Below are 21,984 nucleotides of genomic sequence, written 5' to 3' on the forward strand. Positions count from 1 at the left end.
GAAGAAGGGAGCGGGCAGAGGCGCGACCCGGTGCTGTTCTCGCTACCATCAGAAATCCCAGAATTGAGTCCCCGCCAGAGCCCACAAGCAGCAGGCGGCGGCGGCGGCGCAGCTCGCGGGGCGGACCTGCCAGGGGCTGGGCGGCGAGACCCGGGCGGGGGCGGAGAGACTCTGCGCCCCCGGCCCTGCCTCCCCGCCCGAGCCGCCGTGGGGACGCAGCGCCGCCTCCCCCGGGTAACGATCCCGCAGGTGCAGAGCCGCGGCCTCGCGCAAGACGCATCAGAACCGGAGGGGGCGGCTCTTCCTCTCCCCCCGCCAGGCTTTGCCTCCAGTGTCATGGCGGAAAGCTGGGGGCGGGACTGGGCACCACGTGTGACCAGCCCTCTCGCGCCCTCCCCGTCCCCATCATGCAGCGCGCACACGTTCCGCCGCTCAGACGCTATGAGTTGCTCGCCGAGGAGGTGGAGGCGGGGCTGGAAGGAAGATGGCGACGCTGGTGCTGGATAACGGCGCCTATAATGCCAAGATCGGCTACAGCCACGCGCACGTCACGTGAGTCCCCCGCCGAGAGCCCGGTCCCCGTGCCGCTTCCCTGCGGTGCTCGGCGCTGCGCACGGTAGAGCCGCCGCCGGGTCCCTGCTCCCGAGAGAGCCCGTGAGGCGGCCTGCGCCTCTCAGGCTCCGTTGGTTTATCGGCTCTAGCTCCGGAAGGTGGCGGGGCGGCTCCTGCTGCAGGCCCGGCCCCCTGCGCTGCGGGCTGCTGCTCGGCCCCGCCTGAGGAGTCTGTGAGCCCGGGACATGATCCAGCCCCGCCCCGGTCCTGCCGCCGCCCCGGAGTCAAGCGTGATAGAGTAAAACGGGGCCTGACTCGCGGCTGAAAATACAAATCCTGCCAGCTCCGTGTTCTGCCCCCACGTCCCAGTCGCTGACGTTTGTGTTTCCCGGTGGCTCCCTCCCTCCCTCGAGGCTCCCCGCTCCCGCTTCCAGCTCTTTGCCCTCCCCCAAGCGCCTTCCCCAGCTGCCAAACAGCGGATCGGAGACCCTGCCCCCAAACAGCTGTGGCTGGTGGGTGCTGAGCACCCCTGTTTTTTTCCCCATGGGTGCTTGGGCCTGTGCCCCAGGTCATTAGTCAGGATTAATTTTACCTAGAAAGTGCTGTGGCGGCTGGGGCTCCTGCTGTCAGCCAGCCCTGGTCCTTAGTCTATCTCCGGTGTCCGGACCGCCTGCTGTCAGCATGACAACAGGCGCCACAGCCACTTGGGGGTGACCGCAGGAATCCCTCCTCATGGAGTCCCTGTGAGGTGAGCCTCCTGCTGTCAACCTGCCCTGGTTGGTGCTAGGGATAACAGTAGGAGCTACAGTCACCCCGGGGTGCCCGCTGTCAACCAGCCCTGGTTGATTGGGGCTCCCTGCTGTCAGCCTCAGCCAAGGCTCCCCAATGTCAGCTGGGAAGTGAGAGAGGGGACCCCACTGTAGCCTCCCTAGGCCTGGGGAGGCTGAGGAACCCAAAGAGGAGCAGGGGTGAGGCTGGGACGGTTGAATTATGGCCTGGTGACTTCAGGGGGGCTGAAGTGAGGAGGATGAGGGCTGATGGGGTTGGAGGGCTGTATTAATGGTGGGTTCTGAGCAGGTGGGGTGAGTGCTGGGAGGGTGAATTGAGGGCAGTGAGGGTTGATTAGTTAGGGAGCTGATCTAATGGGGTGGTGATGATGGGGACTGGGAGGTTGAATTGAGATGAGGTGGGTTGGGTGGTGACAAGATTAATAGCTGGGCTCCTGTAGCGGGGGCCAAAATCACCTTATCCAGTACATGTGGGAGAGTGGGCAACACTACTAATTGTCACATGCACACACCCTGGGGATGGGTAGACTTAAGACTGACCTAAAAACACAATGCCCTCTTTTTTAAAAAACCTCATGATTTTTGGGTCAAACTCATTATTTTTGAGGGTTCAACTCATGATTATTGATCTCGTGAAGTTGGCAATACCGCTGCTGTCTGCATCTCAAGGGGAACAAGTGCTGGGGCTGCAGGTGGGGCAGCCCAGGAGCAGGAAGGCTAGGGTGACCAGGTGTCTGGTTTTCGAGCGGAACACCTGGTCGAAAAGGGACCCTGGCAGCTCTGGTCAGCACACCCAACCACGCTGCTAAAAATCTGGTTGGTGGTGCTGTGGAGCTAAGGCAGGCTAGTCCCTACCTGTCCTGGGGCACCGCGTTGCACCTTGGAAGTGGCCAGCAGGTCTGGCTCCTAGGCTGGGGGCGCACAGGGCTCCACGTGCTACACCCACCCTGAGCACCAGATCGGCCAACGGGAACTGGGGGCAGTCCCTGCGGGGAAGAGCAGCACACACGGTGGAGCCTCCTGCCCCCTCCCTTCCCCCCAACCCCGCTTAGGAGCCGGACCTGCTGGCCACTTCCAGGGCGCAGCGCTATGCCCCAGGAAAGGCAGGCAGTTTGCCTTAGCCCTGCTGCACTGCTGACCAAGAACCACAGGAGGTAAGCCTGTGTCCCAACCCCCTGCCCCAACTCTGAGCCGCCCCAAACCCGGAGCCCCCTCCTACACCCCAAAACCCTCATCCCTGGCCCCACCCCAGAGCCCACACCCCTAGGCCAGAGCATCCCCCCAGCACTCTGTATTGCTCGTCCCCACCCCCTAGCCTGGAGCCCCCTCTTGCGCCCCAAACTCCTCATCCCCAGCCCCACCCCAGGGCCAGCACCCCCAGCCCAGAGCCCTCCCATCTCCCACATCCCAATCCCCTGCCTCAACCCACAGCCCCCTCCCACATTCCGAATCCCAAAGCCCCACCCCCAGCCTGGAGCCCCCTCTTACACCCCAAACCCCTCACCCCCAGCCCCACTCCAGAGCCCACACCCCCAGCTGGAGCTCTCACCCCCTCCCACACCCCAATTCTCTGCCCCAGCCCAGAGCCCCCTCCCAAACCCTGAACCCTGCATTTCTGGCCCCAGCCCACCCCCTGCCCTAGCCCAGTGAAAGTGAGTGTGTGGGGGGGAGAGTGAGCCACTGAGGCAGGGAGGATGTAGTGAGTGGGGGGTGGGGCCTTGGGGAAGAGGCGGGGCTAGGGTGTTAGGTTTTGTGCCAATAGAAAGTTGGCAACCCTAGGGAAGGCTCAGGGAATTTTCAAAACGGGGGCTCCTTTCTGCTTAGATTTCACACAAAGTGTAGCAACAGCATTCTCCTCCCGGTACTGGAGAGATGCACCAGCAAAGCTTCAGTTAGTTAACCCTGTATCTTGCCAACTAAAACATATCTTCCAGCCTTGAAGACATCAGGAGATGGAGATTCCATCATTTCCTTGGCAGTTTGTTCCAATGGTTAATCACCCACGCTGTTTTAAAAAAAAAAAAGGGGGGGGAATTTATTTCTAATTTGATTTTTTTTCTTGCTTTAACTTCATGTTATTGATTATGGTCCTTTATCTTATAGCCTTAAGTGATCTTTTCATGTATCTTAGGCCCAGACCATTTAGTGTTGGACAACTGTCTCAGGCCAGTTTGCAACCACAAAATGTGATCGTTAAGGAAGGAAAATGTTCTTAACCTGTGGTTGGAAGTTTCTGTAATTTCTTTTAGCACTTTACTGTTTGATTCGGTATGTTGAGTCATTGGCAAGACAATAAAACAATCTTGTGGTTTTGCAATAACCAGGGTAACTGCTACTTTCTAAAAAATACAGTCACAGAATATTATGGAAAAGGAACTATTTATGGAATTGACGTGAAAATGCACAATATGATTTTTTTTTTTTTACTATATGATATGATGTACAGGAAAACATTCTTAACTTTTTTTCAGTGTTATTCCCAACTGCCAGTTTAGATCAAAAACAGCACGCTTGAAAACTTTTACAGCCAATCAACTGGATGAAATTAAAGATCCCTCCGGACTCTTTTACATTCTCCCTTTTCAGAAGGTAATTAAGATGCTTTTTAGATTTAGCAATGCAGTCTATTACAGGCTGTGGGTTAAGGGTCTATTACAGGCTGTGGGTTGATCCTGGGGCCTGTTTTGTTCAACATCTTTATTAATGGTCTGGGTGATGGGATTAATTGCACCCTCAGCAAGTTTGCAGATGACACTAAAATGGGAGAAGAGGTAGATATGCTGGAGGGTATGGATAGGATCCAAATTGACCAAGACAAATTGGAGGATTGGGCCAAAAGAAAGCTGATGAGGTTCAACAAGGACAAGTGCAGAGTCCTGCACTTAGGAAGAAAAAATCACATGCACCTCTACAGGCTGGGGACTGACTGCCTAAGCAGCAGTTCTGCAGAAAAGGACCTGGGGATTAAACTGGACGAGAAGCTGGATATGAGTCAGCAGAGCGCCATCGTTGCCAAGAAAGCCAATGGCATATTGGGCTGTATTAGCAGGAGCATTGCCAGCAGATTGAGGGAAGTGATTATTTCCCTCTTCGGCACTGGTGAGGCCACACCTGGAGTATTGCATCCAGTTTTGGTCCCCCCACTACAGAAGGGATGTGGACAAATTGGAGAGAGTCCAGCGGAGGGCAACGAAAATGATTAGAGGGCTGGGGCACATGATTTATGAGGCGAGGCTGAGGGAACTAGGGTTATTTAGTCTGCAGAAGAGAAGAGTGAGAGGGGATTTGATAGCAGCCTTCAACTACCTGAAGAGGGGTTCCGAAGAGGATGGAGCTAGGCTGTTCTCAATGGTGGCAGATGACAGAACAAGAAGCAACGGTCTCAAGTTGCAGTGTGGGAGGTCTAGGTTGGCTATTAGGAAACATTATTTGATTAGAAGGGCGGTGAAACACTGGAATGGGTAACCTAGGCAGGTGGTCGAATCTCCATCCTTCAAGGTTTGTAAGGCCCTGCTTGACAAAGCCTTGGCTGGGATGATTTAGTTGGTGTTGGTCCTGCTTTGAGTAGGGGATTGGACTAGATGACCTCCTGAGGTCTCTTCCAACCCTAATATTCTATGAATGTTTATGTTTAATATATGCAATATGCTACAACTGTAGAGGCATAAACAATATATAAAACAAACTTCAGATAGAGCAGTGTAACTTCAGTATCAAGCCTGAAGTGTGGCTTCCATAACCTGCCACCAGATACTAATTTAGGAAGCATGATTCATATTTTAGTAAACTTACTATGCAATAATTTAAACTAAATGATAGGGAACAACAGAGGTACAATATCACTTATCTTTGGATCTTCTTGCTTGTAGCTGTACAACATTTACCCCTTTAAATAGGTTTGGAAGGGCTTCCATTATCTTAAAGAAGAAGCTCTTATTTCTGAGTTTTGTTAGGTTATCAGTCCATCTAACAATTACTGATGGAAGCCTGAAATTCTGCAGATGTGGAATAGTTAATAAATATGCAATATTGTCTTATAAAGAATGTCTTTTTTTCCCCACAAACTTCCATAGGGTTACTTGGTGAACTGGGATGTTCAGAGACAAGTTTGGGATTACCTTTTTGGGAAGGAAATGTATCAGGTAACTAAAACACTTAAGAAACAAAAATCTATAAATACAGATTTAAAACAATTACTAGAGGTAATACAAAAATATTCCAAATCATGAATATAATGGTGAATTCACCAATTTATGAATTTTGCAGGAGTATTCAACAAGGGCTCACATCTAAAATTTAGGAAGTTGAGTTACCTATGATTTTGAGCTCAGTTCATTCAGGCCATGACTCTGCAAACTAGAGCCCATGTTTAACATTACTCACACAAGTAGTTGTGGTGACTTGAGTAGGACTAGATACCCGAGTAAAGTTAAACATGTGTTTGCAAGATTGGCGCTTCAGCTAGTAAAAGTTACTTGATAATTGTTTTCATAGACTTAATTAGTATAACTTATTTGAAGAACCAGGTTTTGTTGCATGAAGGAGACAGTTACAAAAGTGGAAGAAGGGCTGAGATTTACATTGACAGTCTTTTGGGATCAAGTAGTCATTTTCTGTGCATGAATTTCTCATTTTTACGATGAATAAGTTGAATTTATAAAGTGTATTAATAGAATATTATTTTGCTCACTTCACCAACATGGTTTAGCATGAAAAGAGCATTGGCGGCTCTAGCCTTAATTTTTTTTTATGAGAAATAAATATGATGACGCTAACTTATAAGGCTGGTCTTTACAGTACTTAAAGGGGAACATGTTGGGAGCCAAAATAACTCCTCAAAATATCTCTTTGTATAGATCTGGGTGGGGAAATTGGGCTGGTTTAAGATTTTAAACTATTGGGTTCATTAAAGAAACTCATTATTACCATGGTTTTGTACTAGTTTGCAGAATGAGCACTGAAGAAAGGAACTATTGACTTGTGTGTTCTAGTTCCCATTGAGTCCCATTATGGTGAAAACACCTTAGGGCAGGTCTACACTACGGGGGAAAATCGATATAAGATACGCAACTTCAGCTACGTGAATAACGTAGCTGAAGTCGAAGTATCTTATATCGAATTACTTACCGTCCTCACGGCGCGGGATTGACATCTGCGGCTCCCCATGTCGACTCCGCTACCGCCATTTGCGTTGGTGGAGTTACGGAGTCGACATGAGCGCGTTCGGGGATCGATATATCGCGTCTAGATGAGCCGCGATATATCGATCCCCGAAAAATCGATTGCTACCCGCCAATACGGCGGGTAGTGAAGACGTACCCTTAGTGAAGGCCTGTTTTAGAAAGTCTGAGAACTGAGTAAGTGTAGAAAGAGCAGGGAAGAAATCCTGGCCTTACTGAAGTCGGTGAGATTTTTGCCATTGACTTCACTGAGACCAGGATATTACCCAGGTTACTAGAAGAATCAAGCTTCTATATAAGTGGCAGAGTTCTGTAGTTAGTAGGACTAGGGTAAAGTTTCTTGTATACACGTTAAATATTCTTTTATTATTACCCATTGAAGTGTAGAGGAAAGATAAAGGGATAGGTTGTTCTTAAGAGCCACAACATTAAAAATGGCGGCATAGGACAGGGAAATGAAATAATTCTATTCTGCCCTGAAAAATGTTAACACATTGTGTGGTGTAGCAGTGACAGTGCACGTAGTGTTTCTTATAAATTTTTTTTTCTCCAAAACCCATGTGCCACAAGCAGCTGGTAGCACTCATATCTGTAATAGGCCTGGGAGAAATTTTATACAGCATGGTGGTTGTTACATACCACAAAATGTAAATAATATGGATAGTAGTTTCTAAAATGTTGTTTGGGAACAGAACTTTATTTTTTCCCCCTAGGTGGACTTTGTAGATACAAATATTATTATTACTGAACCTTATTTTAACTTCAGTTCAATACAAGACTCTATGAATGAAATTTTATTTGAAGAATATCAGTTTCAAGCAGTTCTTAGAGTAAATGGTGAGTATATATTTTGTTGCTCTGCATTAATGTGCTCCAGGCTAACTTCCCAATTTAAAAATAATGTGCCAAAGAAATTACTTCATTTGTTTCCATGACTCTATAGAGTAGTATTTAACTTTTTATTTCTCTAACCTATATTCAGTTGTGCATACACATCTAATGTTTCTTCTATATTCTCTATATTTATAATAATTAAGTGAGAGGATTCTGATATGTAACAGCAAGAAACACAAAGTGAAATGGGGGGGGAATCAGTGTAGGCAGAAAGTCACTTTCGTCTTGACGCTCCTTTCTGTCAAGGTTCTGTTTTTAAGTTGGTTTCTGATGACAGGAATGTTTGAGACTTCTTGAGATGAGGTAGTATGTGAAAGAGACTGCACTACTACTTGTTTCTTGGCTATATTTGTATGGAGTTTCTGACAGTTCTCATTCACTTTTTGAAGTGGCCCATGAAATACAGTGCTACAATTATATACTACTTCCTATCCTGCAGAACACATGAAATTAGTGACATGAATCATCATACAGTGCCCTTTCTGATGATGTTATAAAAGTAGGGGAGGGATGAGTTGTCAGTGCACGTGGGGAGGGTCTTTGCAAGCTATTCAGTCAGGTTTTAGATGAATTCTAAACAAATTTTAGTACTGGTAGTGTTATGCTGAAATTACAGGAAAGATGTGTTGGTTTCTTTTTTTAAAACTGGCCTTGAAATAATAGTCATCTGTCTTAGACTTGAACATATAAAATAAATGTTTTACCTTTTTTTCTGGGGAATGTTTTATAGTCCCAATTTTCTTTGTTTTTGAAAAATATTTCAAAAATTCAAGTAACTGAACATAGACATTAATATAAACTATTCATGTTAATTTTTTATTACACATTGGACACTGTGGGCCTAATCATGCTTTTATTGATATAAATGGGAGCAGAATATATAAATGGGCTCTGTGTTTGTATGTTTCCTCTTTGGAAGTACAGTAGAACCTCAGAATTACGAACATCTCGGGAATGGAAGTTGTTCATAATTGTGAAATGTTTGTAACTCTGAACAAAATATTATGGGTGTTTTTTCAGAAGTGTTCAACTGAACGTTGACTTAATAGAGCTTTGAAAGTTTACTATGCAGAGGAAAAATGCTGCCTTTTATTTAAATGAAACAAGCACAGAAACAGTTTTCTTACCTTATCAAATCTTTTTTTAAACTTGCCCCCTTTTTTTTAGTCGTTTATGTTTAACACAATACTGCACTGTATTTGCCTTTATTGGGGGGTGAGGGGTGGTCTTTGGTGCTGCCTGATTTCATACTTCTGGTTCCAAATAAGTTGTGTGGTTGACTGGTCATTTGTAACTCTGGTGCTCATAACTCTGAGGTTCTACTCATAGGCGGCAGGTTCGTATAATTTTTGGTGGGGCCCAAAATGGTGGTCCCTCCCCCCCCCCCCGCGCTCTCACCCTGTAAGCTGATATAAAATGAAGCTACAATGCGTCAGCACCACAAGATTACAAGGGTCAATTAAAAGTGGAAAGTCAGAAGCAGCACTTGCCTATTAATACCTTATATACGGTATTAAATTTTGTTGCACCTGTGGTGACAAAGTGGGAATGTTCTTAATGTTTTCTCTGAATACTGTGTGGGTGCCTCAGTTTCCCCTGCAAAGTGCCAACTGACGGTGTTGGGGACAAAGAGATCAGGTGGCCTCCTTGTCCGGAAGAGACACAAAGGCCAGATGAGGGAGTGTCAGTTTGGAGCTGGCTGGGGAAATCGGGAGAGGCCCAGAACTTGGGTCTGGGCTCCCCACCCCCCAAGATGGACCTGACTGAGGGGTCCTGTTTTCTGTACTTACAAGCTCTGTTTTAGACTGTATCCCTGTCATCTAATAAACCTTCTGTTTTACTGTCTGGCTGAGAGTCACATCTGACTGCGGAGTTGGGGTGCAGGGACCTCTGGTTGCCCCAGGACCTGCCTGGGCAGACTCGCTGCGGAAAGTGCACAGTGTGGAAGGGCATGCTGAATGCTCCGAGGTCAGACCCAGGAAGGTGTAAGCTTCTTGCCCTGGAGACAGTATGCTCAGAGAGGAGGCTCCCCCAGAGTCCTGACTGGCTTTGTATGGAGTTGTTCCAAAGCATCCCAGCATCTCCTTCCACACCATGCACTTCCCGGAAGTCTGCACAGGCACTGACACTCCCTCCTCTGGCCTTTGTCTCCTTTCCAAGCATTAGGAGGCCACCTGATCTCTTTGTTCTCCAACACCTTCAGTTGGCACCTTGCAGGAGAGTGGCCCAGGCCATCAGTTGCCTGGAGGCAGGGTTGCAGCCATTCTCTGTGCAGATGGCATCACACTGGCCCTCTAGGGCTTTACAACAATCACACCCGCTTATCCCACCATCTAGAGCCTTAAGAAATGCATTGGGGAAACTGAGGTACACAGACAGTATTCAGAGAAAACACCTGTATACGACCAGTTACATACTTTGAAGGGTGTAAAATAATCAAATATTGTGCTAAATACAATGATACTCCAAACTGACCACCAAATTTAAGTTGCATGTTTTTCCCCTCAGGTGAGGGTTCTGGGGTGGGGCTGGGGATGAGGGGTTCACAGTGCAGGAGCGTGCTCGGTGCTGGGGGTGCAGGCTTTGGGGTGAGGCAGGGCTGAGGATGAGGAACTTGGGGTGCAGACAGGCTGCCCCAGGGCTAGGGCCAGAGAGGACTCCCCATCACCACCACTGGCAGCAGCAAGCTCCAGGGGAGGGACCCCTCCTGCCCCCCACGGGGCACACACTCTGCACATGCTCCTAGAGCCCCTCTCAGGTCCAGAAAGCTCACTCCCCTCCCCTATGATGGGTACAGGGGGGGGGGCACAGGTGGCCTTCCATGTTGCTGTCCCTCACCATAACTTCACTGTGGATGGGGGATGGGGCTGCCCCTTGCCCAGCATGGGGCAGAAGTGGGGTAGGCAGGGTGGTGGCTGGCTATGGGACGGGGGAGCAGGGTGTCATAAAATTCACCCAAGCCCCAGCTGCTCAGGTCTAGGAAGCCTCCCTCTCCCATCCCTCCTGTGGCGGGTGGGTTGGTGGGTGCTGGGGGAGGGGGCATTGCCTTCACATGTGGCTTCCTGCCTCCCCTGTGCAGCCTGCTGTGCCTCACTGGGGGTAGGAGTAGGGGCTGGGGCTGGGGCAGGGGGGGAATCATAGGGTCAAACACTCACGGAAGCCCCAGCAGCTGCTAAGGTGAATGATGTCTGTCTCCTGGCCCGTTTGTGTCTCCTCCAGGTAGGGGCAGGGGAGGGGAGGGGAGGCCCCCTCCACTCCCCTCCCCCTCCTGAGTGCTTCAGCAGTAGTTAGCATTCCTCTTATGCTAATGCTGCAGCCCTTAGGCTACGGCAGCAGCAGCAAAGGAGAGAGAGACGCGCTGTGCGCTCTCTTTACATTCAGGCAGGGAAGCTCCGGGGAGGGGGAAAAATCTAGCTCCAAATATTGGTGGAGCAGAGCCCCTGATTATGAATATTCCTGGGGCTTTAGCTCCAAGAGCCCATATAAGTTGGCGCCCATGGTTCTACTGTACTTTTTAAGTTATATATACTAAGGAAAACTATGGTTCAAAAGACAGTCTTTCTCATAAAGATAACTTCTGGTTATGATGCACTCTGCTGTCTTTTAAAAAAAGCTTCTTTAATCCATTTGTGAGTTTGTAAAGTTTCTTGATCCTATAGTTCTACAGAATACCCAGCATAATTAGAATTAGAGTGGATTCTCTTTCTTTTCAGGGACGTTGTGTCTGTTTGTGATGTTTGTAGCCAAAACTAAGAAATCAGTATAGCTATAATTGATAATTAAAGGGGCACAAAGTTAATATTCACACTAGTGTAACTAGAAAGCTGGTGGAGAAGGAGAACTATTTCCCTTTTTCCAGTTTGTTTTACCCAGTATTTAAATTCCTCTGAGACTGTCAAATCACAAATACCCAATGGAGACTTAGGGGACGGGCAGTGTGGTTCCTCAAACCACTTTTAATTCCCCTTTTTTGAAAATATCATCTTGAGATTGTCAGTTCTTTCAAGTGGGGAAAAATAATATTTTGTTTTGCATGCTCTCAAATGGATTTCTTTACATGTATTTTAACAAGGGAATGCAATGGAACTGTTAAGAGCTTTTATACAAGATCTTAAAATGCCAAATGGAATACCACAATTAAAAGATGGCATAGAGATGTATTTCCTTATCTTGATGGTTTTTAGTTTAAATAAATGCAAAGAAGAATCTTTTTGTATACATAGTGAAGAGCACTTGTAATCTAACTTTTTCAGAATTTTTTTTAGATTAATGAGGTAAATAATTATAATCTTCAAATACTACCTCTAACTGAAAGTGTAGCTTCTTGGTCGAGGAGTATGTGTGGAAAGCTGTATAATTGTTGTACAACAAGCATTTTAAAAGGTATGCTTCCCTTCCAACATCCCCCTTGAGTTTGTGTAGTGTTTCTATTAGAATTGTTATCACATTCCACCCCAGCAGTGACTGTATTTCAATGCCTGATTAAGTTACTCCTTTATATAAAGCACTGTGGGAATGAAAGATGTTATATAATTGGTCAAAAATAACCTGAAAATTGACTAGCTAGACAAATTGAGACTAGAAAGATGACATACATTTTTAACAGTGAGTAATAACTATTAGAACAATTTACCAAATGTTGTGGTGGATTCTCCAGCACGGACAGCCTTTATATCAAGGTGTGATCTTTTTCTAAAAGATATGCTCTAGGAATTATTTTGGGGAAGTTCTGACAGGAGGTCAAACTAGATGATCAGAACGGTCCCTTTTGGCCTTGGAATCTATGAATCACCTGGGCACACTGCAAAATCTATCTACTTGGGCTTTTGGGAAGGACAAAGCTGAATAAAGTCTGTTATTTTTGAGAGAAGGTGGGGTATTATGTTTGATTAACTTTGGCTGTGGGTGAAATTGTGCTGCTGGAGCTATTCTGTATTGAGTTACCGAAGTTCTGCCAAAGGCACCTAAAATATGGGATAGGAACTATATCTATTTAGATGAATTTTAGATTTATAAATAAATATGGGTTGGCATTTTTGTGTTTCAGCCGGGGCTCTCAGTGCACATAGATATTTCCGGGACAATCCATCCGAGCTATGTTGTATCATTGTGGACAGTGGCTACTCCTTTACACATATTGTACCTTACTGCAGAAGTAAAAAGAAGAAAGAGGCAATTATTAGGTAAACTGCGTTATTTCTTTACAGGTGGCTTTTTTGATATGTCTGAAGCGAATGATGACAGAAAATATTTATTTCTTTTTAGGATTAATGTTGGAGGAAAGCTCTTAACCAATCATCTAAAGGAGATAATCTCTTACAGGTAAAATTGTGCTAACTGTAGACACTTGAGGCCTGGTTAGAAGCCAATTAAAGTCAATGGATGTCTTTTAATTAAATTAAGTTTAGGATTAAGCCCTCTTTGAAGAAGAGGAAAGCCTGTAAAATGACATCTTGAGCTTCAGCTACCATTTTAACACCGTAAGACTCTAGTTCAGCAAAGTACCAAAAGCAGTTGCATAATATTAAGGATGTCAGTAATCCCATTCACTGGGATTACTTGCGTGCTTCAAGTTACACATATGCTTAAGTACCTTACAGAATCAGGCCCTGTGACTTTTTCTGAGATGTCATTATAGTAATAAAGCTGTAGCCAGATTTCTACTTGACCGATAAGATGGCACAGCTCTGAGAAATTGACAGTTTAATTCCACCTGAACAGTGAGTAGAACTCACTAAGCCAGTGTTTGCAGGAAGGGTCTAGATGGGTCATGGAGCCCTAAGTAAACATACACTTCCCCAGCCCAGTGTGGAGGAGATGCCCTGGGAGGAAGGGATGCAGTCAGAGAGTGAGCCTGACTTGCAGTCACCCCATAGTAGTGGCTTCTGTCCCACTGGGCTGGGCCTGACTCCCCGTTCTGGGTGTTGCGACCAGGTGCATGGGGTTGCAGTGCCACTCAGGTCTGGCTCAGCTGTCTCTCATCCATACCACTCGCTCAAATACCAGTTGGCCTGGCCACCCAGAGTGTAGCACAGTCCCGCAAGGCAGGAGCTGATGCTGCAGAGTGTGTGTGGCAGGCTCATTCTCCAACCTCTCCTCTTTTGGCGTCTCCCTTCCGCACTGGGTGGGAATTAGGGTTATGGTGATGAAGCGGAGGTGTTTATATGTAATGGTGAGTCACAAAAAAAGACAAAAGGCAGTTGGTGAGTCATCTTAGTAAAAAGTTTGGGAACCACTGCACTAAGGCTCGCATCCTGTATTGGGATCCTCTATAACTGACCCTGTGCAGGCATCTTTGCTAGCAGACTGGATGCAAGATCGTGGCCACAGTTCTTAGTGTTGACGGCTTTACGTTGTTTGGATTAAAGAGTAAAAATACCCTCTCATTTCTACATGTCAAAACTGCTTATATATAAGTTAATGTACATATTAAAATGTCAACTTCTTGCAATTTGAAAACTGCAAGAACTGATCAATAGTGAAAAAGAATAATTATAAATGTATGTTCAGGATGATCTGTTTTCTAACTTTTTAATTTTTTTATAGGCAGCTACACGTTATGGATGAAACTCATGTAATTAATCAAGTGAAAGAAGATGTATGTTATGTGTCTCAGGATTTTTACAAGGATATGGAGATTGCTAAGTAAGTTTACTATGTTGCCAAATTTGAAAGGAGGTAGTTCCAAATAATCTAATTGTGTAGAGCCAAATAACACCATCCTTATTCAGGCAAAACTCCCCCTTAAGTGAAAGAGACTCTTACCTGAGTACGGCCTCCAGGATTTGGCATACTTTAGCTATTCCAGGGGCCGGCAACCTTTCAGAAGTGGTGTGCCGAGTCTTCATTTATTCACTCTAATTTAAAGTTTTGCGTGCCAGTAATACATTTTAACGTTTTTAGAAGGTCTCTTTCTATAAGTCTGTAATATATAACTAAACTATTGTATGTAAAGTAAATAAGGTTTTTAAAATGTTTAAGAAGCTTCATTTAAAATTAAATTAAAATGCAGAATCCCTCAGACCAGTGGGTAGGACCCGGTGTGAATGCCACTGAAAATCAGCTCACGTGCCGCAGGTTGCCTACCTCTGTTCTATTCTAAGCTTGTTGTCTTTTCCAGGTTGAAAGGGGAAGAAAATACAGTAATGATAGACTATGTTTTGCCAGACTTCAGCACAATCAAAAAAGGGTTTTGTAAGGTAATTATGACTGTCAGCCTTTTCTGGAATACTCTCTTTTCGTCGTCTTCCTTGGTAGTGAGGGAGGAGGGGTGGAATTTTTTTTTATATGATACTGACTGGGAATATTTTCTGCATTAGGAATTAATTGGTAAAATTTTCCAAAAAAAGTAAGTGACAGAGGGGTTCAAGTTTAACAGATTTTCAAAGTCACATAGGTATTCTTAGATATTTTATCCAACATCTGAAAATCAGCTAGAATACCATAGGCTCAGTATCTCAATCTAGCCCTGTATTTCTCATTCCAGTGTAAAATATGAAGTATGTTATGTCCTAATTTTGATCACCTTCTCAAAACTGTCTTACCTGTTGTTTGTTATATGGTTATAATTTAAGGCTATGATTTAGTCACGGGTATTTTTAGTAAGAGTCATGGAGAGGTCACGGGCAAAAACAAAAAGTTACAGCCCCTGACCTGTCCATGACTTGTACTATATAAATACCCGTAATTAAAACTTAGGTGCTCGGAGCGGGTGGGGCAGCCCGGGGCCCGGCCCAGGACCAGCTGTCTGGGGCCAGCTGACCAGTGGCTGGTGTGGCTGGTCCCAGGTCTGCCTCGGTTGCTCAGGTGGCCCCAGGGTCAGTCACACCAGCCACTGCAGAGGTCACAGATTCTGTGATTTTTTTTCCCCAGGACCTCCGTGACCTCCCGGAAAGACATGCAGCCTTAGCTATAATTAGGCATGGCAGAATTTGATTTTCAGTTTTTTTCAAATATGATTTTTAATGATACTTTTCAATTTTTAACTTTTTATTTTTGCAGTTGGGGGTAGGGCTGGGGTTAAGGCAGTGCTGACAGCAGGGCTGCAGGGGGCTCCCTGTGCAGCCAAAGGGCCCAAGACACCAGAGCGCAAGGTGCGGGGGAAGCTGTGGTTGGCCTGGCCTGATGGAGCAGGGACCCCTGCCCAGAACTATAAGCAGGAGGATGAGGCTCTGGCTGTGTGGGAGACCACCCCACTGCTGTGTAGTTCCTGCCCACACTCCTGGCTGGTGAGTGAGCAGGTGGGGCTATGACAGTGGAGCTGCAGAGTGCTCGCTGCACAGCTGTGGAGCCAGTGAGATTGGATCCCTGCAGGCACATGGTGTGGGGAAGGCTCCTAGTGGGGCATAGCAGTCACCCTTGGACAGGGCTGCAAGGAGGAGGACATGTCCTGGCCGCAGGGGAGGCCATCTGCTATTGAATGGCTCCTGCCTGGGGATGGAGCCATTCAGCATCAGGGTGCCCTCCCCTGTGGCTGGGGATGACAACTCCTCCTCTCCCTCCTCCTCCTTGCAGTCCTGGCTGGGCATCTCTGCTCTGCAGAGCCAGGACCACAGTTTTCCCTGAACCTTGTGCCTGCAGGGATCCCGTGTCACTGGCCCCACTAACTCACCAGGCAGGAACTGCTCCCCTGCAGCTGCCAGCTCCATCATACTCCTTGCAGTCCTAGCCAGGGGTCTCTGCTCCCTTAAGCCAGGATAACTGCACCCTCCCACGCACCTTGAGCATGCCGGGATCAGTTCTCACCGGCCCCACTGTAGTGCAGGGAACCCTCTGCAGTTCTGCTGTCATGGCCCTCCTCCCTCACTCCCATGATAGTGGAGCTGCAGAGGACTCCCTGCATGACCGTGGGTCCAGTGTGGGGAAGGCTGCAGTCCTGGCAGGGCAGAGCAGACTCCCAGCTTGTAAATGAGAGGGGTCTGTGCCATTGGGGCTGCAGAGGGCTCCCTTTGCCCCAGAAGCCATTCAGCAGCTGTGTGGCCTTGGCCGCCTCCTCCTTGCAGTCGTTGTCGCTAGGAGCCTCTGCTCTGCCTAGCCAGGACTGCAGCCTCGCCACTGCACCTTGTGCCTGCATGAATCAGGTGTCACCAGCCTTGAGACAGCACAGGGAACCCACCCACTCACTCACTCCTATAACAGCAGAGCTGCAAAAGGCTCTCCTCATGGCTAGTGACAACTGATCTTTGCAGGCACCTCAACTATTAGTGATTATTTTTTTGTTGATTTCAGTGTATCAGGTGAAATGGTGTTTGCTGACAGTTATCAATTTTAAGATCGAATGCTGCCAAGACTAGTTAAATATAACTTCCTTTGCTGTAATTTAAAAGTTCTATATCAAAGTGCAGTCATAAGGCACAATTCTGATTCTGGTATCTTTCAACTGTTTCACATGCTATCCTGAGAAGTTTTGCTACTTCTTGGAACTCAGACACTTAAGTTATAGTCAGTAAGTGTTGTGGATAAATGTTACACCTCTACCCTGATAGAACGCTGTCCTCGGGAGCCAAGAAAACGTACTGTGTTATAGGTGAAACTGCATTATATTGAACTTGCTTTGATCTGCTGGAGTGCGCAGCCCTGCCCCCCGGAGCGCTGCTTTACTGCGTTATATCCGAATTCGTGTTATATCGGGTCCCTTTATATCGGGGTAGAGGTGTATTAGCATGGTTACCAATAGAAATTGCGATAATTAAGAATGGGAGACTGTCTTCCATTATAGTTGCCTGTTTCTTTTGTTAATAACTCACCTTTTAGGGCTGAAATTTTCCATGCCTGTACTCCATCCTAAGGCAATATATTTTTTGCAAGGATCAAATATCTTTTTTGAGTTAGGAGGGTGAAAAAATATTCTCCTGCTAGAATAACACAAATCTAATACTCAGACTTTGAAAAATTGCTTATTGGTAAATGTGTAATTTAGAGAGAGAGAGGGTAAAATTTTCAGAAGTACCTAAGTGCGCACTAATCTTGCATAGGCAAAACTGCAGGTGTCAGTGCAGAGTCTGGAATGGGGCTCCTTCAAAAATGCAGCACCAAAATGCTTTCATATGCTATTCAAGTTGACACCACTGTCTGCTCAGTACGACAGTAAAAAGTTAACATCGGACACAATTCTCATGCTTAAAGACTAGAGTAAGGGATTACAAAGCATTCTGGAACAGATGTCCGCTCCCTAAGACTTGTGCATGATACGTGACTCGATATATAGAAGATACTACCTTCAGAACCATCCATAACAGGTGAATAATATGTAAACAATGAGATCAGATAAATTTGTTACTCTGGTGTGTGTTCTTCCCTTTTTAAGAGATAGTTATCATTCATGTCTGCCTAATTTAGCCAAGGGAAGAAATGGTGTTAAGTGGAAAATACAAGACTGGGGAACAAATACTTCGTCTAGCAAATGAGAGATTTGCTGTTCCAGAAATTCTCTTCCATCCTTCAGATATTGGCATACAAGAAATGGGAATTCCTGAAGCCATTGTTTATTCAATTCAGAATTTGCCTGAAGGTATAGTGGTTGCAATGTTTTGAAATGTATTCTTGCAGTCTGAATATTTTTGTTAGAATCCAAAGTGTATCAGAAGCCTAGCATACTTTATGTGCCAGGAATTAAGGAACTAAAAATTGATTAAAAGTGAAACAGTTTTAACTCCTTGTGAATGTTAGTTAATCCAGAGCTCTTTTGTAGTTTTCTTTAATATTTCCTGTTATGGAAATACTTGCTTACTCTGGTAAGCTGATTGGTTTCTATTTGTGCTTCAGATAAAATATAACAGTATGGCTGGAAACCTCATGAGTTCATTTTCTAGTACAAAACACAACCACATTGAATTCTTTCCTCTGAGGATGGAATCCTCATGACTGCACTTGAACTTAATTTCATTTTTATTTTAAAATGCCTTTTAGTGTTGGGAGAGGAGGGAATAATTCATGCTGGCAAATGAGGCCACTGAATCTTAAAAATGAAAACTAATCACCCTTCTGGCTGTGTTGTATTCTGTGGAAGCAACAATTGTAACATGACAATGCACGTGTTAATAGGTATGTAGATACATTTCTAATTAATATGGTCAAACTTCTGCAGGGGAAAATTTTCATGACTATGTGGTGTCACTTCACAGCTGTAGCATCAGATCCACAAAACTACATTCATTCTAAAAATATGAAAATTAAAATCTCTTGTATGTTGATACTATTTCTTTCCCCTAAACTGGGCTGTTTGAGAGCATTCATGAAATCCAACATTTTTAAATAACAAATTTCTAAAAGACAAATTTTGAAAGCCTCACAAAGCAGAGGGACACTAATGAAAGTTTTCATATTTAAAAAGGGTGCAGTTCATCAAATTCACCTGTCACACAAGAAAACTAGTTTCACACTTGTGATTATCACCTAATTAGTGGCGCCTCTTGATATGTGCACATCCTATGGCTTACAGTTATCCATGCAATATCCTTTATCTAAATATAACCAGTATGTATTTAATATATTTAGAACATTATCTAAAGTGTAGTTAAAAACATTAGTTTTAATTCTTGTCCACTTTAACTTAATGTACATGAAGAAATTGGAGAATCTTAAGCTAAATACATCTATTTTGGTTTTGTTTAAAGAAATGCAGCCTCACTTCTTCAAGAATATTGTACTGACTGGGGGAAATACCCTTTTCCCAGGCTTCAGGGATCGAGTCTACTCTGAAGTTCGATGCCTCACTCCAACTGATTATGATGTTTCTGTTGTTCTGCCAGAAAAGTAAGTCCTAAACTGTATAAATAAAAATGCATCTATTTTACTGTTTGGTTCTCCTAACAGAATAGAAATTGTAAAGTAGGATTCCTTCTGCTAATTAAAGATTCTTATCTGTGTCATCTTTATATTCCATAATCTGTTCAAGTGGCCCAAAACTAGACTGGAAGGATGTTGTAACTCAGTACTTAAAGTGCATTTGCAGAGCTATATTGTGCTTGCTGCAATCCTGCAGACACTTACACGTGTGCTTAAGTTTACTTCTGTGAGTAGTTCCATTGAAATTAACGAAACCATTCACAGCAGCAGAGTTAACCAGTTGCTTATGAATTTGCAAGATCAGGGGGATTATTTTCATCTCTCTTATTTTGAAGAATTCCCAAGTATTATAAACATTATACATACCATATCACTGATACCTGCAGCACTTCTGGGATTTGGAGAGTAGCAGCAGGGTGGATGACTGACAGTGACAGGAGTTCCAGGAGAGATATTCCCCTCTCTTAAAATTAATTATGGAATCATTAATGTCTGTGCAGACTAGCGAGAATGTAGGTTCAAAAACTCATCCTAAAGACTCCCCCACCAAATAAATACATTGTATGGGAATTTTATCTACTGTGGAAGGATGGAAGACTGGTCAGTCCAGCTCAGATTTGAACTTTAGGTTTGAAACATTCATTTGAACCAAATGCTTAGATCACTGTATCATACCCACGGGCTCCAAACCAGTTTTGTTAGTACAAGCCATTCACCTTTGAAGAATAACTTAATCAGAATTATTTATTTATTTTAGTTAGCCTTATAAATGTGAAGTGTGATTTTTAGAGGAAAACAGTCTCTACCCATGGAAATTAGTTATTTGGCCTCTTTGAGGAACCTCAAAACATGATAATCAAATAACTGGTACATGCCTGCTATAATAAAACAGTTTTAAACTAAAGCCTCTATTTCTGCTAAACCTATATAGATCTGTGATATAGCTATATAAAGGTTCTTCTGTTTAATAGAAATCATGCTCTTGTTGTCATCTCATGAGTTCTGATACCAATTCACCACCATTCTTTAGCCCAATTAAGTTGTTCTGATTTCCTTAAATGGGTACTGTCATTTTGAAAATATAACTTGGGTGAAGTATGGCACCAACGATGAACTTGTAAAAGTTTTCATCAAATATTTGTTGCTGAAGCTCAATGCAGGACTCACTTACCATTCCTAAAAAATACATGGTTACCAATTTAAAATTTTCATAAACCCACTAAAAAGATCTGGAATACTCTGAGCCGGGCCCCCTTTGCATCTTTCTAAGGGATGCAATTTTTCAGCAGATTGTCCTAATGTATAGGCATAATGTCTTGTTTTACATTTTATTAATGGCTGTGGCTAATTTCTAAATAAAAGCCCTAAAATGATGGTCTCACTTTTTCAAAATACTACATAATTTGAAGTATTTAAAACTAACGTGTGTGGTAACTTTTTTTTCCCCCCCAGCCCTATTACTTATTCTTGGGAAGGTGGAAAGTTGATTTCTGAAAATGATGATTTTGAGGATATGGTAGTAACTAGAGAAGATTATGAAGAAAATGGACACTGTATTTGTGAAGAGAAATTTGATATTTAAGAGGCACATTTGGAGATAGTGATACTCCACTATTTCACTTTGAATGGAACTTATTTGAACTACAAACTATTTTATGTAAATTAGAACTGTATTCTAACTTTCTTTCCTATAATTAGGAATGTACAATGAATTAGTGTAAATAGCTTTATTTTCACAGATTTTAAACTAGCACTAAAGACTGTTATATATTGTGCTTTGTCATTTTATCTTATTGTATTCCATCCTTACTAATATTTTTCAATAATTGTGTTATTTTACTTTAAAAAAGTGAATTACCTATTAATGGCATGAAAAAAAAATATTTGAAGATTAGTGTAAAACAATTGTATAGAAGCACTAGTCTAAACTTTTTCTCTTCCACCATGAATGCTGTTGTCTTTTTACTGAAATAGTATGCAGAATAATTTGCATCAAATACTCTTTAACCTGGAGCTCATTTTAACATGTCCTGGGAGAAAAAATCCTATGAAAGGCTTACTCTGACTTCTTGTAATTATCTCAGTGAATGGTTAAACTCAAAGTGTAATTATTCCACTGTGGAATGTACCCCAACTTTCTGAATATTTTCTTTTTTTTTATAAGTTTAGGATAAATCTATACAACAGAGATTACCCCTTTGCACAGCTCTCACCTGTAGTTTAAAAAACAAAACACAATTAAGTCTTCAGATTAACTACTTTGTTAGCCTTCCAGCACTGACTCTAACTCTGCCCTTTATTTTGAGTACTGGACTCACCTTTGAATATGAAATGATTTTAAAAAAAAAGTTAGAATTATGTAGAGTACACCACCATCTGAGGTCTCTATTTTAATCCTTGTCCTTCCATACCCCCCCCCTTATTCTCCCTTGCTGTTGCACTTAGTTTAGATAGTAAACTTTGATATAGACCCATCAAGTGCCATGAATATTTGTTATTGATGTATAAATGTTGTACCAATATAATAAAAACCAGCAGGATCTTATTAAGAGGGATAAGGCAAAGATGCCACACTTATTGTAAATACCATAACAAAACAAAAGGCAATGTTTTCCTACTTATTTCTATTACTACTTATTCCTTATACACACACACACATATTCATTCACACAATCATTCATTCAGGTTCTGTATAGATGTTATAGTTACCAGCCTAGATGTTGCTCATGCCAAGTTACTGGCCAGGTATCTTGGTCATGAGGATGGAGCCGAGTCTGTGTCAG

The 21,984-nt window shown here is 44.0% G+C and overlaps 1 protein-coding gene across 3 annotated transcripts; it reads left to right on the top strand.

Annotated features, from left to right (window-relative positions):
• Positions 1-437: 437 nt before the first annotated feature.
• Positions 438-21,704, top strand: ACTR6 (actin related protein 6). Of its 3 annotated transcripts, none has more exons than XM_044981956.1 (11): positions 438-552; positions 3,812-3,929; positions 5,414-5,482; positions 7,234-7,357; positions 12,462-12,597; positions 12,680-12,736; positions 13,961-14,059; positions 14,535-14,613; positions 17,753-17,924; positions 19,030-19,168; positions 20,654-21,704. In XM_044981956.1, exons 1-11 carry the CDS (start codon positions 485-487, stop codon positions 20,781-20,783), a joined length of 1,191 nt encoding a protein of 396 aa, XP_044837891.1. In that variant the 5' UTR covers positions 438-484; the 3' UTR covers positions 20,784-21,704. The 3 variants fall into 3 exon arrangements, 2 of the variants coding, with proteins under 2 accessions (XP_044837891.1, XP_044837899.1); XR_006572760.1 differs by lacking the exon at positions 20,654-21,704 and adding an exon at positions 18,323-18,457 and having other exon boundaries at positions 19,030-19,161; XM_044981964.1 differs by lacking the exon at positions 20,654-21,704 and having other exon boundaries at positions 18,323-19,162.
• The last annotated feature ends 280 nt before the right edge of the window (positions 21,705-21,984 follow it).

This window comes from Mauremys mutica, chromosome 1 (assembly GCF_020497125.1).
Source record: "Mauremys mutica isolate MM-2020 ecotype Southern chromosome 1, ASM2049712v1, whole genome shotgun sequence".
NCBI classification, from domain to species: domain Eukaryota; kingdom Metazoa; phylum Chordata; order Testudines; family Geoemydidae; genus Mauremys; species Mauremys mutica.

What these genes read in the sequence shown, in the direction of transcription:
- ACTR6 (XM_044981956.1), top strand. Translation starts at nt 485, where the DNA reads ATGGCGACGCTGGTGCTGGATAACGGCGCCTATAATGCCAAGATCGGC. An exon ending in AAGGAGATAATCTCTTACAG is followed by an intron (nt 12,737 to 13,960) that starts GTAAAATTGTGC and finishes ATTTTTTTATAG; the next exon opens with GCAGCTACACGTTATGGATG. An exon ending in AAGGATATGGAGATTGCTAA is followed by an intron (nt 14,060 to 14,534) that starts GTAAGTTTACTA and finishes TGTCTTTTCCAG; the next exon opens with GTTGAAAGGGGAAGAAAATA.